The sequence below is a fragment of the Augochlora pura genome, chromosome 8 (genome assembly GCF_028453695.1).
Source record: "Augochlora pura isolate Apur16 chromosome 8, APUR_v2.2.1, whole genome shotgun sequence".
Classification (NCBI taxonomy): domain Eukaryota; kingdom Metazoa; phylum Arthropoda; class Insecta; order Hymenoptera; family Halictidae; genus Augochlora; species Augochlora pura.
The window spans coordinates 9,031,316-9,046,223 of record NC_135779.1 but is presented as its reverse complement, the minus strand read 5'-3'; the positions used below and the strand labels follow the sequence as shown (position 1 = coordinate 9,046,223).

Here is a 14,908-nt window from a genome sequence, read left to right as displayed (position 1 = left end):
CTATCGCGATTTTCGGCTGTTTTTGTATTTTTTTTTCAACGGATCATTACGGCCGCTTTCGGCCATACATCGGGTCTCCCCTTTTGTTTCTCGAATATCGACGATTCGATCGGTTGCAGCAACGCGATCGATCGGGGAAGCCGCGTGCAGGGAAACGCTTCTGGGAATCATTGTCAAGTTTAGCGATTGAGTAATTTAACCGATCGTTCGCTAATCTCATCGTCAGCAATAAACTTTGCATTGGTATCAACGTGGGAGTGGGAAATTTAAAGAAGCATTATTGAAGCATTTAATGACAAACGAGGCTTCTCCGTAACGACCTCTCGTCATGATCATCCAACCCCCTTAATATTGACCGTCGATCGCGACGATGGCAATCGGGATCGGAAATCAGTGGCTCGCAGAGATCATCCGATCGGGAGCAATTAAAGCAACGGCGGTTGCGGAAAAGTGGGTCGACCGCAGGACAACAAACCGATAACCCCCTTGTATTGTTCAGGAGGCCACGTGGTGGTGACTACCGCGAGATGCCAGTGCGTCGGTGGTGGCTATCGATCCCGTAAGTTTCCATTCGGTGGCGACCTCCCTGCGTGCGCACCACTTTCATCTCGGTTATTTACCAAGTGCCCTTAGTCCGAGTCAGGAGAATCCTGGGGAACGTGTAAATGGTGAGAAGCAGGACGTCGGGCTGGTAATCCGAAATTGAAACGGGGGACGAAGAGCGGGAACGTAGACAGAGAGCAAGAAAGGGTGGTACGTAGAGGGTGTACACCTCGGGACGGCTTCGAAGGGCAGAGTCCGTGGAGAACGTGGAAAGAAACTAAAGAAAGAGAAACGCAGGGTACCAAGACAACCGGTGAGCGATTAGCGCACGACGTTAATAGTGTTGTTCGTCCTGGTTGCGAGAAAGGTGGCAGAGGATAGAAAACAATTTTGCCAAGTCCAGTGAGCGAAGAGAGGCCAAGTAACGTAACTCCAATGTATTACGGTCCCCCTATTGTGAACGAAGCCACTGAAATATGTCGTTACCACGAGAATGGAGCCTCCAGGATTCGGTCGAGTGTGATCCTGTCGCCTGTGCGACAGCGTCGCAGGAGATGGTCGTCACGACCGGCATCGACGAGAATATGAATCAACAGAATCAGCTGGGCTCGCTGTTGTCCATACACTCGGCGCCCGTGTTCGACCTGAGCACAGGCGTGCCGTCACCGAAGAGGCCGGCCTCGTTGTCAGTGCAGGCGACGGCCACCTCGACGCCGGTCGTACCACCTCATCTGCAGAGCCCGGAAACCATCGAGGACGAGGACAACGACAATCTTCTGACGATATCGAGCCTGACCGCCAGACCGTTAATCGCAAAGTCGCGCGAGTTACGCTCGACGAGATGCTCTGCTGCCAAGAAGAGGAAGAGGAACGAGGCTAAGAAACCCAGGAACATCACCTACGTCCCACTCGACGGCGGTTACGGATGGGTGATCGTGTTCGGGGCTTTCTTCGTCCAGTTCTGGGTAGCTGGACTAGTCAAGTCGTACGGGGTCCTTTATGTCGAGGTCATGGAGACGTTCAAGGACTCCTCGGCCGCCGTCGCGTCCTGGATACCGGCTATTTTGTCTTGCCTCTGTCTAGCGCTTGGTGAGTAATCCTTGAATCGATCCAGAAGGATCGACGCGTTCAGTTTCCAGGGTGTGGACTCGGGAACGCTTTCGGTACACTTAACACGTTCACTGTCCTTCGACTTGTATCTAGGTCACGCGGAGTTTTACATGTAAATCGGTGACTAACGCGCGTGGCTCGTGGTAATAAAAGGATTTCGTTAGTCGGTCCGAATTTTTTCGAATCAGTAAGCCAGCCCTTTTGTAGGCTTCGAAATTGGCCGATTCTCTCTCTCTCTCTCTCTCTCTCGGGAGGACTGGAAAGTGAACGAGTTGATGCTACAAAATTGCGATGATAAGGATCCCTAGCTAGGATTCAATGTTTTGTTCGATATTCTAGCACCCGTGACGAGCATACTCTGCCAGAAGTACAGCTGTCGAGCGGTCGTCTTCATCGGAGGATTGTTCTGCGCTTTAGGACTAACTCTAAGTTACTTTGCCACGAGCTTGATACACCTCTTTTTTACTTTTGGAGTTTTAACAGGTTTGTCCAGCCTTTCGAATACGACGCTGTGAAAACGTGGAGGTGTACTCTGTGATCGGAACCGAGTACGCCTGTATGTTTCGTAACACACTGGTCGGATTGTCTCGTATATGCATTTCGAACGTTGTATGTATATCTGTGCAACGCGTCTCGTTACGTAACAGGTCTGGATGCGAATCATTGGAAATAGAAAATTGTAAATGATGGTGCAACCAATTATTTTGTGTAATTAAATACAGATATCTGTTTCGACACATTTGTCGCGGAACAGAAATATCGCTTTTCCTACAAGCAAGACATTTTTCCTTGGGTCGTTCGCAAGTTTTATACAGCGGTCGATGATGGATCTCCCGAATGGTCTAGAATTACGTTCCGGTTTTATGGAATTTTGTCAAAACCTCAGTATCGACTACTTCGTATTTACCCAAATTCTACAGTTGCAAACTCACGGGAAAATACCAAGAGTTACGTAATCATTGCTGTCGCGACTATCGTAAGCCTTGGCCCTTTGAAAGATGACTGCAACGTTTCCCGAACGTTGTTACAGTTGACGTAACGATGGCAAATACCTATCTACTTTAGCGGAAATTTTTTCAGAGAGAAATATATGCAAGGGGGCATAATCTGTTAATGATTTTTTTAATCAGGTATCGGTGGCGGTCTGTCGACGACGCCAGGCATCATCATCGTCTCACAATACTTCGATAAGCACCGAGCCCTGGCGAACGGGATCTGCGTTTCCGGTACCGCCGCCGGCAGTTTCGTGTTTCCGCTTCTGATCGAGATTCTCGTGGAAAGCTTCGGCTTCCATGGGACGATCTTGCTTCTGGGCGGTTGCATGCTTCATGTATGTGTGAGCGCGACCTTATACCGGCCCCTTGAAAACAATTACGCTCCGGAAACGCTGGACATCGTGGTCGAGAAGGTTGAAAGCGCACCGACCGCGAAAGAATTGGAAGCGGCAAAGCAGCAGAAGCTGGACTTGATATTTGCGAACCACGACTCCACTACCAAGCATAATTTGTTGAATGAATTGTTCCATCAGAACGGCGTGGTGGCGGTTGAGCTGACTGACAGCGAGGAAGAGAAGGACGTGATTGGCGAATGTCTCAGGATGAAACCGATCTCGAAGATACGAAGCTCCAGTATATTGCACAGCGTCGAGGATCTGTCAACTGACTCCACGTGCGTGTATAAAGCTAGATCGTCGTTGAAATCGTTGCGATCCTCGATCACGGCGGTCTGTCAGCCTCCTCAGACCGAACCGCAAGTTCTACCCGAGGAACCGAAGACCATTGTGCAGAGGATAATGCAATATATTGATTTGTCTCTATTGAAAAATCCGCAATTCATCATGATGTGTATTTCGGTCAGCCTCATGTCGACTGGAAGTCCATACATGCTGTACTATCTTCCGGCGTATGTTCACGCGGCTGGCTACACCAAGTCTGAAGCCGGATACCTTGTCGCCATTTCCGCTGCCCTTGACTTGTGCGGAAGACTCGGACTTGGTTGGCTCTCGGACTTGCAGTTATTTGACCGACGGAAAGGATACATCGGAAGGTATTTTAACAACTCTTCTTTCGACAGTAATAGTTGTTTTTAGGGTTTGAACAACGAGACTTCGTATCATTTAGTACCGAGCTCCAAATGATGATCATCAAACTGTAGAAACTTAATATTTTAAATTTATTGTATTAGAATCTCAATAATGAAAAAGTACTGCGACATTCCCACAGAAATATTATTAAAGAACGTATAGAAATAGACACTCGGTTGCCCAGATAAGGTCAAAGGTGATCTATAGTCGCTAATTCCATCTTAAAGGTGTCTATAGCCATTCATTAAAATTTTATTGAATGTCAGTTAAATTTCCTACATTGTGTCTACAGTGGATTGATTTTACGCATTTGCTTGTAAGAGGATCGATTGTATGATTTATTGAGTTATTTTTTGGCTCTATTTAACAGTGTCGTGGGTGCTGGTGTAGCTGTGCTAGCGATTCCGATGGCCCACTCGTTCTACGTGTTAGCATGCTCAGTTGGCATGTACGGACTGTGCCTGGGTTGTTGGTTTCTCTTAGTTCCCGTCCTTCTTGCTGACCAATACGGCACCGACAAAATATCCTCGACCTACGGTCTCGTTAGGATGTTCCAAAGCGTCGGAGCTATCTCTATTCCGCCTTTAGCAGGTATTTAATCCACAGTACAATATAGAATTGTAAGATGCTTTGATTTATTTAATGTTACAAGTTAATAAGTTCGAAGGTGCTCTTGGTTTCTGCATGGTAGTCTCAGCTGAGGTATCGTTTTCTGCGCGTCTCTAGTCAGTGATCATCATAGATTGTGGCATTATCTGGACGAAAAATGATTACAGGTTACCTGCGCGATGTAACTGGGAGTTACAGCGTATGTTTTCTCTGCATGGGAACGTGCATGGTCATGGGAGGTCTACCATTACTACTGGTTTTTAACGAAGTATCGAAATCATCGAAGATAACCGTTAACGCTGAGAACGGTGATACGCAAGCAGAGGCGACTGTGAAAGAATAAAGATATTTTGCAAGTGTGATTTAAAAACCAAAACAAAAATAACAAAAAAACAAAACAAACGAAAACCGAACGAATGTGTAATAGAGAATTAATAAAAAAAATCACAACATTTGTCGCTACAATTAATCCACTATGATATATTGCTTGGTTCAGTTATATTCATACAAAAAAAAAACAAAAGATATAATATAATAAATACCTCGTTCACGACAGGTAAGGTTTTTTCATAAACTTTTATAAATGCACGCCTTCTAGTTTTATTGGTAAATGAACCCTCCTCATTTACAAATTATTCTTAAGTAAAAACTACTTAACTATTGAACAAATATTGTTGTATGTACATTGTAATCTGCCATTTATATATTTATACTATACATATATTTATATATTATATATATATATATGTATACATAACACTATGTACATCATATTTACGTATTACATTATGATTATTTGTAGAAAATGAAGAATTGCAGCAGATTCTACGATGAAAGAAACAATCTTAGTAGAAAATACATATTTTTCATACTAAAAGATAAAAGAGACAGATGTAATTTAAACACAGTGATCTTTAATAAAAGTTATATTCTTTTCACGTGTATTGCCTTTGCTCTTTTGGTTTTAGTTTTTAGAAGGTAATTTGGCATATAAAACAATACTCATAACACTTGACAAACTGTGGTCTCATAGTAAATGGTGACAGTAAGAAGAATTTATAAAAAAAAAACATGTGTGTATAAGATTTACTACAAAAAACAGTCTTCCACATCTATGAATTCATCTATTTAATCCATGCTTAAAATTATCTAATATTATTTCTATGCTTTAGAGTGCAATTAACAGACTGTATCACAAAAACACTCCAATACCTTTATCAAATAATTATATTGGAGTTAATCAGTAAGAAAGTCTAGCAAATGTGATAATAAGAGACCCATTGATAAATAAAAGGGATCATGTAGGCTTCCAAGCTACCACTCTCATTTTGTTATTTAATTCTTGCAATATCAAAGAGCAAGTAAGCTGTTTCTCTGCTGACAAACCATTGATTCCTTCCATTTCGTCATCATCATCTCCTAATCCATTATTACTCCCATTCTTTCCTTTACTTTTCACTTTACGTTTCTTCTTTTTATTTAATTGTCGGCAGTCAATATCGCTAGCTGCATCTGTTGCTTTTCTTATCTAAAGTAAATAATTCTTTTACACATTTTCATTTTTTCTATATCATACATAGAAGTTTTATGATATAATGGCTTACTTTAGCACTTTTCTTTGATTGTTTGTCATATTCTAAAGCATCATAATAATTTGGTTTCTCCCGTTTAATTCGATTAGTTCGTCTAGTTTTCATTACTCCACTATCAGGACTTGGAGGACTCTTAATAGAATTGCGTCTTGCATTAAAAAATGAATGACCGCATGGACATGCTTTACAAGCAACAGGAACCTTCACAGACAAATTATAATATTAATGCACAGCAAATATTTTAATATACTAATGTTAGATATACGAATAAAATTTATAATTAACAAAACAAATTTACATTTTAGTTTTTATTACATTAGTTCATAAAACATTAAAAAATGAAAGTAAACAAACCTTTTAACTTTCATAAAAATAGATTATGAAATTCGTTAATTATTTTAGTGTCAAACAGTCTTATTTTTTTTACCTATAATAAGTTGATTTGTGAAAATTCAGTGCGGATAAAAAGTAAATATATTTTAAAACTCAACTAATTTGCATGTAATATTACACACGTATAATAAATTACCTGCTGTTCACATTTTGGGCAGCCTTTGCTGATTGTTTTAGTCTTTGCCATATTACAAAAAAATATATTTAAAGCGATAAGGTTATTTACAATTAAAAAATACGACTAGGAACATGTATCGTTAAACCATATTAAGAAGTGATGACATCACAGCACAAAAATAACTTATGCATCGATGAATAAGCATTTTAAGAGCCCTCACGGTAACGTTAAATACTTTGTACTTCCTTTAACATCACGCTAATAAGTAATGACAGTCGTAGTCGTAGTAAATGAACAAAAAGGAGCACAATAGAAAATAATTCGTGCTGCAGTTGGCAGATGGCGGTAAAAGGCAATTAGGAGAATGAACCAATCACGGAATTTTAGTTGCTTTTGTCAAGAGTGCTCTTTGTGTTTGTGTGTCAATATTGTCCCAATAGTGTCCGATTAAGCAAGTTTTATGATTTCTATTATATAATCTTAATTAATTAATTAAGTATTATAATCATTCAAATAATGTTATGTTTTAATGTCATTTTATATACACACATCACTGACTCCACATGTAAAAAATATTCTTTACATATATTTTGTTTCGCGTACAAATTAATTCATAAACAGTACTTACGTATTCATCGCAAATAAAAAAAAAAGTACACTTACTTTCAAATAAATACACTTTGTATGTTATGAGCGTATCTTTTTAAATTACTTATATCAGTGATCGACTATAATTGTTACCCAGTTGTATTATTTCATGTTTTTCTTAAAATACATGCCATTGTCTTTGAGACACTTGTTTAATCATTCTGTTCGAATCTGGAACTTGTTATAGCGAGACATTGAACCTTATTGTTAGGTTAAGATCTGTTGATACTGTCATAAAGACTTACATTGCTCCTGAAGGATATCCTACATTTGTAAGATTTTTTATTAAAAGTTTCAGTTGTTTGAATTTCAAAATAACAAAAAAATATGAAATAAAATATTAAATAAAAATTTAATTACGTTTTGCGTTTTTAATCAGTTGATATAGCCACGCCAATTTAGATACGAAATTATTTAAAGTATAATTTCTTTTATCGCGACAACAGACGGACAAACAAAACATTCTAGAATGCTTTTCTTATCATTTATACCAGTTTCCTCGACATTGTTTTGAGTATTTTTCAATATCATTATTCAATAATACGTGAAACATTCGAATTCAAGGGAACACTCAAACCTCCCTATCTTAAAAAGTAATTTAAAATTATCGATACATCTCACGGACAAATCTCCACTTATAAGAATACAATAAAATTAAAGTAGCTTTTAGTAGAATTTAAGTATCCTTTCTTTTGATCGATTCAAAAATTCCTTCTTGTAAATATTTAACATGTTCTGGTAGAGCTAATTCATATGCAGATTTCAAGTGACGCGAAATCATCTTGTCTAGCCTTCATTATCCCCACTAAATTTCAATCCGATTATGAAATCTATTGAAATTTTCAGAAACCTAGGGATCGTCGGAATTCCTAATTGATATTTTATGATCGTGACAGCATTTCCTTCCTCCTTGCAATTTCCGTAACGGAACAGCATTATTCACTTAGTGTATCAAAGTAATCTTATTCACGACAATACTCTCTTGAGCCGTGACACCAATATCGTCATTACAAAGTTATCGACACGTTTGTCTGGCCGTCACTTATCACATACGTAATCTCTTAAACCTTATCGTATCGCATTCTGATGTCTCTTTACCTCGGTCATTTCAATTTTTGTCGTCATTGGTGGTTAAATTATCTACGTACCCATCTTTATTCTTCTTATCTCCTTTCCTAAAATATATGTATAGTAACCTGGTCACTTTGTCCTTACTTTTATCCAGAGTGATAGAATTCATAACCAAACAACCGATTAGAACACAGTCTCCGAATTGAATTTTCTATTCTATTCATTATTTAACTGGTTGTTGTTGCTGCCAACTTCCGACTTTGGATAGTTATTAACATTCTTGTTCGACACTTCAAATCACTTAGCAGCCTTTGAATGTAACGTTCGTTGAAGGTCACGTTTAGAAACGTTCGTTTTGTTTTCAGCACGCGTTCTCGAACGATTCTCGGAATTGTTGCAATTGCTCCCGTGTTTCCGCGTTGCAGCGTATTTTGAAATGCGTCTGCGTTCGCGCGGGCCTATACGATGATCATTCTGCATCCTGCAGGATTGTCTATTGTTGCTGCCTGTTTTTCCATCAATCGGATTCGGCGACGCGATCTTCAGATAAGGACAATCGCAGCGACAGCACACCAGCTTCAAATCCGGATTGACGATTACGTCCCCCTTTTCCAATTGTCTCGGACAACTAAATTTGTCGAACTGTTGCTTTGTCTTCTGCATGCAGCCGCAAAGCTTCAATCTTGTTTGTTTGTAAATTTTTCCGTATTCCACAATTTTCTGCCTTCTGGAACAACACTTCGGGATCGGTTCAGAGGCGTTTATGATATTTGTTGCAGGATCTGGTCTCTGCGGATTATTTCCGCGATAAACATCTTCGCAATTCTTGCAGAGCACGTGTTGCAACACGTTTACCTCATTCAGCAAGCTCGTGCAATTGGGAAAATGTTGAACGTTCGAATCAATACGATTCTGTGACTTAAAACTACAACATGCAAAATTTCGTATCATTTTAGGCTGAACTATGCATACATCCTCACTTGTTTTCTCGTTCAGATTGGTTTCAATATTTGTTTTAATAATTGGTTTCGTAACCGTGAGACTTAATGTCTTTGCCGATAGCTTCTTTTCACCGTGCACCAAAGATTCCTCTCTTACCAGTGCACGTTTATTCCTAACGCACTCTTTTTGATTCGGTAACTTTGAACTTTGGCTAACCGTTACTTGATCAATTTTATTTTGCTTACCTTTTGTATCGCTCAAAGTATGCCCCTTCGTTTGAAAAGTATTCTTATCATGCGGCGGCAAATTCAATTCACGCTGTACCATGTAAGGATGATCTCTCATACCCTCTTTATGTTGTCTTGTAGACCTACAATAGCTAGAACCGAAGTCCTCTATGTCTGCTTCATCGTCCGCATCGTAACTACTGATAATTTGCGGGGTAGACCTTTTTTTGCAGGCGATTTCTCGAAGACGAAACGAATCTTTCCACGGATCAGGAATCCCCTGTTCGAAGGCTAAACCCAGATCGTTCCAGAGTCGGTCGGTGGCGAGACATCTGACGTAACAAGGTATCAAGTTCTTTTGCAAAACACGTGCCTCTGTTGCACCGCAGTGTCCTCTGATAACTAAGTATTCGCGCCATGCGTCGGGAATGCCTCGTCTGCCGTAATTAATATTTTCTTTTACGCCACAGCAGGATCTGTTAACATATGGTTGCGTCCGTAACAGTTTTGGCGAGACAAATGGACCCGGAACTACATCTCGGACTTCGAGACAATTATTCTGTCGAAGTTGTCGTGGTGATACCCATTCTTGTGTCCAACCAGTACAAACTGCGAAGTCGTTCGACTTCTGTTTTTGATCCCGTTTCCTGCTTCGCACGTGTTGAGTATTGTAAGTTGGTTGTTTTCTGTGATCTTCTGACACTATAAATTGTGAACAGCCAATAAATATTAATACTTTCATGGAAAATTTTTAACCATTTTCTAACAACTATTCGTGGGTAAGTACTACTTCGTTGTCTCTGTCTGTCCTAAATGACCTTATTTTTCATTCAATTAACTATACTTGTATTCTAATGACTGTAAATCATGTTTACACTTTTAGCATGCTGACATGGCTTGAATAATGTTAGTGATAAAAATAAGAATTCGGAACATACAGGATCAATTTGGAAAAAAAATGGCGATCTTTATATTATACGAATATACGTTAAATATTTTGATATAGTTATTCTAGCAAAAAATCAAAAGTGATATAAATTATTATAGAAAAGTAAATTGAGGTTTCTTACTGATGAATATGTTGCGTTATTTAAATGTTTTGCGTGGTGGTTATCAAACGTTCATCGACATGATTGCGAAACAAGAGTGTTTTACAAATTGTTCTTACGATGTAATTATCGTTACGTAACTTCATTTTGATAACATTTCATCCCTTTCATTTTAACAAAGAACCAGACAGATTTGTATTGCATAATAGATTACGGTCTCGTGTATTTAAAATGTCATAAATTGATTAGACTATTGTCTATAAACTTCAATAATCTATTTGAAATAACGGTGACGAAATGATGTGTTCGATGATATTGAAAATAAGGAATTATTGAATATTTAAATATCCTAATCGTTTGGAAATGTTCGATTTAATTAAATATGAATTTAAATCAAAGGTTATATTTTTGTATGCGATCAGGGTTACCAATAGTATGAACTACCAACACAGACAGCTGATTACTTCAGGACGAATTGGATTTGTTTTGTCAGTGGTAGACACATTGCCCAAAGTGACGGGTGCAGTTTTTCCTCTTCGTCAATGTTTGTACACAAGTAAATACAATGTCTTTACTACGTACGTTGCCTACGCTGAACAAAACTTCAAAATTAATATCCCGAAGTGTGCCAGCTGTTCATTACCATCCGAACGTAAGTTCTTTACTGTTTAGTTTACGGTATCGTCCATAACCTATCGTATTGAATGTTGCATTATTTTTTGCAATCAATATCATACAATTGCGACTGTTACTGCAATATATATATACATATATATAGAAAGTGTGACCTTCACACGACCAATTGATATTGATCTAATTTTAAATACAAACGTTCTAAAAATACTGTGCCATATTTCCGGATTATTTAGTATGAATGTTAGGTTATATTGGTGTTTTAATTTCTTTTCGCATTAACGATTCTCTCTATTAATTTTATTTTAACAAGTTCGTAGATCATTTTCGAAAATAATATCACTTTTTAATTCATATTTCATTTTTTCTTCACAAAATATCCATGCAGTTTTTTCTATAAGTCATAAAATATAACTTTATAGGTTTTGGATCATTATGAAAATCCAAGGAACGTAGGATCCCTAGATAAGAATGACTCCCAAGTTGGCACAGGTTTGGTTGGTGCACCAGCCTGTGGAGATGTAATGAAACTTCAGATTAAAGTTGATCAAGACGGAAAGATCATTGATGCTAAATTCAAAACTTTTGGTTGTGGTTCTGCTATTGCCTCCAGTTCATTAGCTACTGAATGGGTAAAAGGAAAAACAGTAAGTATTATTATATCTTTATAGGTTTTGTTATCATAGAATAAGTAATTACTTGATTGATATTACAGGTTGACGAAGCTCTGAAATTGAAAAATACTGACATTGCTAAAGAATTATGCCTACCACCTGTCAAGCTACACTGTTCCAGTAAGTACCACATATTTATTTTTTTTTTGTAAATATTAGTGGCGTCTTGGAAACATTTTTTTATGAATTGTTTATTATCTAGTAGGTAGGAACTATTTTTAAGTAATCTTTTTAAAATTATATTGAACAACAATATATATAATTTGAGAGTTTAAAAATCACTTAAATGTACATTTATAATTAACTTATATTTTTTACACATTATAGTGCTTGCAGAAGATGCAATTAAGGCTGCATTGTCAGATTATCGTATAAAACAGCAGACAAAGACAAAAGAAAATGAAAGCAATGGTACTCCAAAAGAAACATGATTTGGATGTATTCAAAAGCATCAACTTATTAGTACTACTTAATATATTACTAGTGGCTACTGTAGTTCTGTTGTAGCTACTATATAAAACAAATAGTAGTATCTTCACAAATCATGAACTGTGATGAGAGTTAAAAGAGTAATGTATCTCAATAGATATTTAAAGTTCCATATAGATATATTCAGCTGTGCTATATTTTCTCTTATGGAATCAAATAAATATATTTAATTAAATACTATTTGAATGCATAGCGTTTATTTATATATTCACACTACACTTATTATACTGTTAGAAGTATCTGCATGTTTCTAGTGGTGTTATCAAACGTATAGGTGTGAATGCACAGGCAAATAACTTGCAACAGCTTTTGATTGAAAAACTTTCGTTATGTGCTTCTGAAATAGCGGCCATTAAGATGAATTTATTTGTGATAGCTGCATTTGAGTGCTAAGTAATCTGTAGATAATATTTGCAAACAAGAGAATATTCTTCTGCAAGAACTTCTTGCGAAAAATGTCATAAGTTATTTGCTTGTGTATCCGTACCATTACAAAAACGATTTTGAGTCTAAAATAGAAATAGTAACTGTAGTAGGAAATTAATTTGTTGATGAAAAGATTTTTACTTGTCCGTTCTGTTTTCATGCGTACCCATTACGCCATCAGTTATTATGTATCTTCGCAGCGGCAGCGCGTGTAGGAGAGGGTATCTCTTATCAATAACGATTTTCTTTATAAAAATTATCAGTGAAACTAAATATTACATATGATACCTGTATTACTGTAATAATGAAAACAAAAGCAAATCGACATTAATATATAAATACCGCGATAGTAATATTGAATGATTCATTACAATTACTCGACTCAAATAACGTACCGGGAATAATAGTACTTTTTCTCTCACATTGTGAGCTTTAAATGTGCAGCGGTAAAAAGACATTGCAATTTCTTCATAACTGCATAGTCGATCGAATATTTGCTAATTCTAGGATTTCACAATAGATTGCGTTTTTTATTTCATGCGGTTATCGCTCGCAACTTGAAAATTCTTTCTTGTTTTCTTTTTATGATGCAATCGTTGAAGGTGGAGTTAGATTTAACCTTTGACTCTTGGGATTTTTCCGCGAATGAACAACTTTATAAAAATTACAAGTTCAAGTAATTCTGAAAAAATTGACAGTCATCCCTTCGAATTATAACCGTATAAATGAAAATCAATGCTAGTAAGTTACATTTCAATTGTTTAAAATAAGTTTGATCGGCGACCAAACTCTGTTCGAAATTAAGATTGGATAAAGACATTAACAAGGTTACTAATAGACTCTCGGTTGCCAAATTGCTAATATAAATTGTTTAGGATAATTCTGACAAGGTTACTCGAACAAATTTAATTCTTCTTAACATAAATGTATGCCTCAAGAGTGAGCCGGATCGGTGACTCCTGGTATCCTTCTTATAACTGTCATCACAACACCAATTGATGCTTAATAAGAACGAGTATAAACTGAGTCATGTGTGCAGTTACTGCTGTCAATTGCGCGTTTCAAGTTAATTTACGAAGAGGAACAATTAGCTCGTTAATTCGTAATTTACATTGGTCGCATGTTTTCATGCTAGCTGCGTAGCGTATACTTCGTTGACGTTCGAAGCCGACGCTTATCAGTGACAGATAGAACTACATTAGTCATAGCATCATTTACCCGGGGCCGAATATTTTCGTAAACTGCAAATGGATCGCGGGAATTCTGGGTGCACGCTGATCCTCGATCGGGGGATATTTTCGTCTTATTCGATTCGTGCAATAAATTCCGCAATTACATAATATAATTATATAAGGCGGATAATATTTACTATCATTTCGAGTATTTGGAATACTTCAACCAAGCCTTATCGTAATGCTATAGAGTCAGTATAGATATCCGTTACGCGCCGAACGGATATACATATCGATATGTACTGTTACGTATACATTCCATATAATAAAAATGATAACAGCTTCGTGGCAAACCACTCGAAAGGAAAGAAAAACTGGATCATTCAACTTGACTCCGATGGGTTTTCTGAATATTATACAACGTCCGTTTCATCTCGAAACAATTAGAGTAACGTTATGATCTCGTTATAAAACCACGAGATAATTACTTGGAAACGTTAATTGCCTGATTATTTTGAGTAGTTTTTGGCTTGAGAATGCCCAAACACGAAGGGAGGGAGGGACACGTGTTGTGCACGCGTCATCACAAAGATTCCGTTCTAATTCCCTGAACAGTCATCAGCAAATGCACATACAATGGTTTCTCCGACAAATACTTGTTGCCAGCAATCCGCGATACGGCTGAAACGATAGACACTCGTTTCGCTACGTAACCAAACATTAATTCCGTGAAAATTGTTTACTAGGATCTCCGTTGATAGTTATCTGCTTCACAGAACGCATAAACCGTCTTATGAGGCGAGCGAATGTACGGTTCATTCAATACTGCATGCTGCCCCTCGGTACGAAATAGAGCTATTACTTATGCGCTTCGGTTTGAAAAAGTATTCTGACCTCTTCGTACAATAGAATTAATCCTACAAACGTCAAACATTGTTTTTTATTATTGATGAAATTACAACCTCCTACGACGAAAATAAATAGTGACTCAGCCGAATAGTTTGTCGAAACCGTTCAAAAGGGATCATCAGATAATGAAGCTTACAAGGAGTGATTAAACCTACCGATGAGTCGCTTGGAATTTACCTTTTTCGTGATAAGACGGCGCACGGATTTCTGCCAGCAAGGA

General features: G+C 37.6%; 4 protein-coding genes across 7 annotated transcripts; 2 read left to right on the top strand and 2 right to left on the bottom strand.

Moving 5' to 3' along the window:
• The first annotated feature begins 611 nt into the window (after window positions 1-611).
• Sln (monocarboxylic acid transporter silnoon) lies at window positions 612-5,287 on the top strand. 4 transcript variants are annotated; one of them, XR_013494716.1, is made up of 6 exons: window positions 612-1,632; window positions 1,993-2,136; window positions 2,784-3,699; window positions 4,107-4,327; window positions 4,513-4,901; window positions 5,148-5,287. XR_013494716.1 is itself a non-coding variant. In XM_078188945.1 (6 exons), exons 1-6 carry the CDS (start codon window positions 1,020-1,022, stop codon window positions 4,528-4,530), a joined length of 1,923 nt encoding a protein of 640 aa, XP_078045071.1. In that variant the 5' UTR covers window positions 612-1,019; the 3' UTR covers window positions 4,531-4,682. The 4 variants fall into 4 exon arrangements, 3 of the variants coding, with proteins under 3 accessions (XP_078045071.1, XP_078045069.1, XP_078045070.1); XM_078188945.1 differs by lacking the exon at window positions 5,148-5,287 and adding an exon at window positions 4,428-4,438 and having other exon boundaries at window positions 4,513-4,682; XM_078188943.1 differs by having other exon boundaries at window positions 4,513-5,287.
• Window positions 5,288-5,438: 151 nt separating this feature from the next.
• On the bottom strand, window positions 5,439-6,604 carry LOC144474260 (uncharacterized). The gene is made up of 3 exons (XM_078188950.1): window positions 6,467-6,604; window positions 5,950-6,138; window positions 5,439-5,873 (listed from the first exon to the last, which is right to left on the bottom strand). Exons 1-3 carry the CDS (start codon window positions 6,515-6,517, stop codon window positions 5,643-5,645), a joined length of 471 nt encoding a protein of 156 aa, XP_078045076.1. The 5' UTR covers window positions 6,518-6,604; the 3' UTR covers window positions 5,439-5,642.
• LOC144474471 (uncharacterized) lies at window positions 6,463-10,078 on the bottom strand. Its single transcript, XM_078189314.1, is given in 1 exon segment — window positions 6,463-10,078. A coding segment is annotated over 1 exon segment (1,695 nt). The 3' UTR covers window positions 6,463-8,383.
• A 773-nt stretch (window positions 10,079-10,851) lies between these two features.
• Iscu (Iron-sulfur cluster assembly enzyme) lies at window positions 10,852-12,361 on the top strand. Its single transcript, XM_078188949.1, has 4 exons — window positions 10,852-11,037; window positions 11,441-11,665; window positions 11,734-11,812; window positions 12,020-12,361. Exons 1-4 carry the CDS (start codon window positions 10,951-10,953, stop codon window positions 12,121-12,123), a joined length of 495 nt encoding a protein of 164 aa, XP_078045075.1. The 5' UTR covers window positions 10,852-10,950; the 3' UTR covers window positions 12,124-12,361.
• The last annotated feature ends 2,547 nt before the right edge of the window (window positions 12,362-14,908 follow it).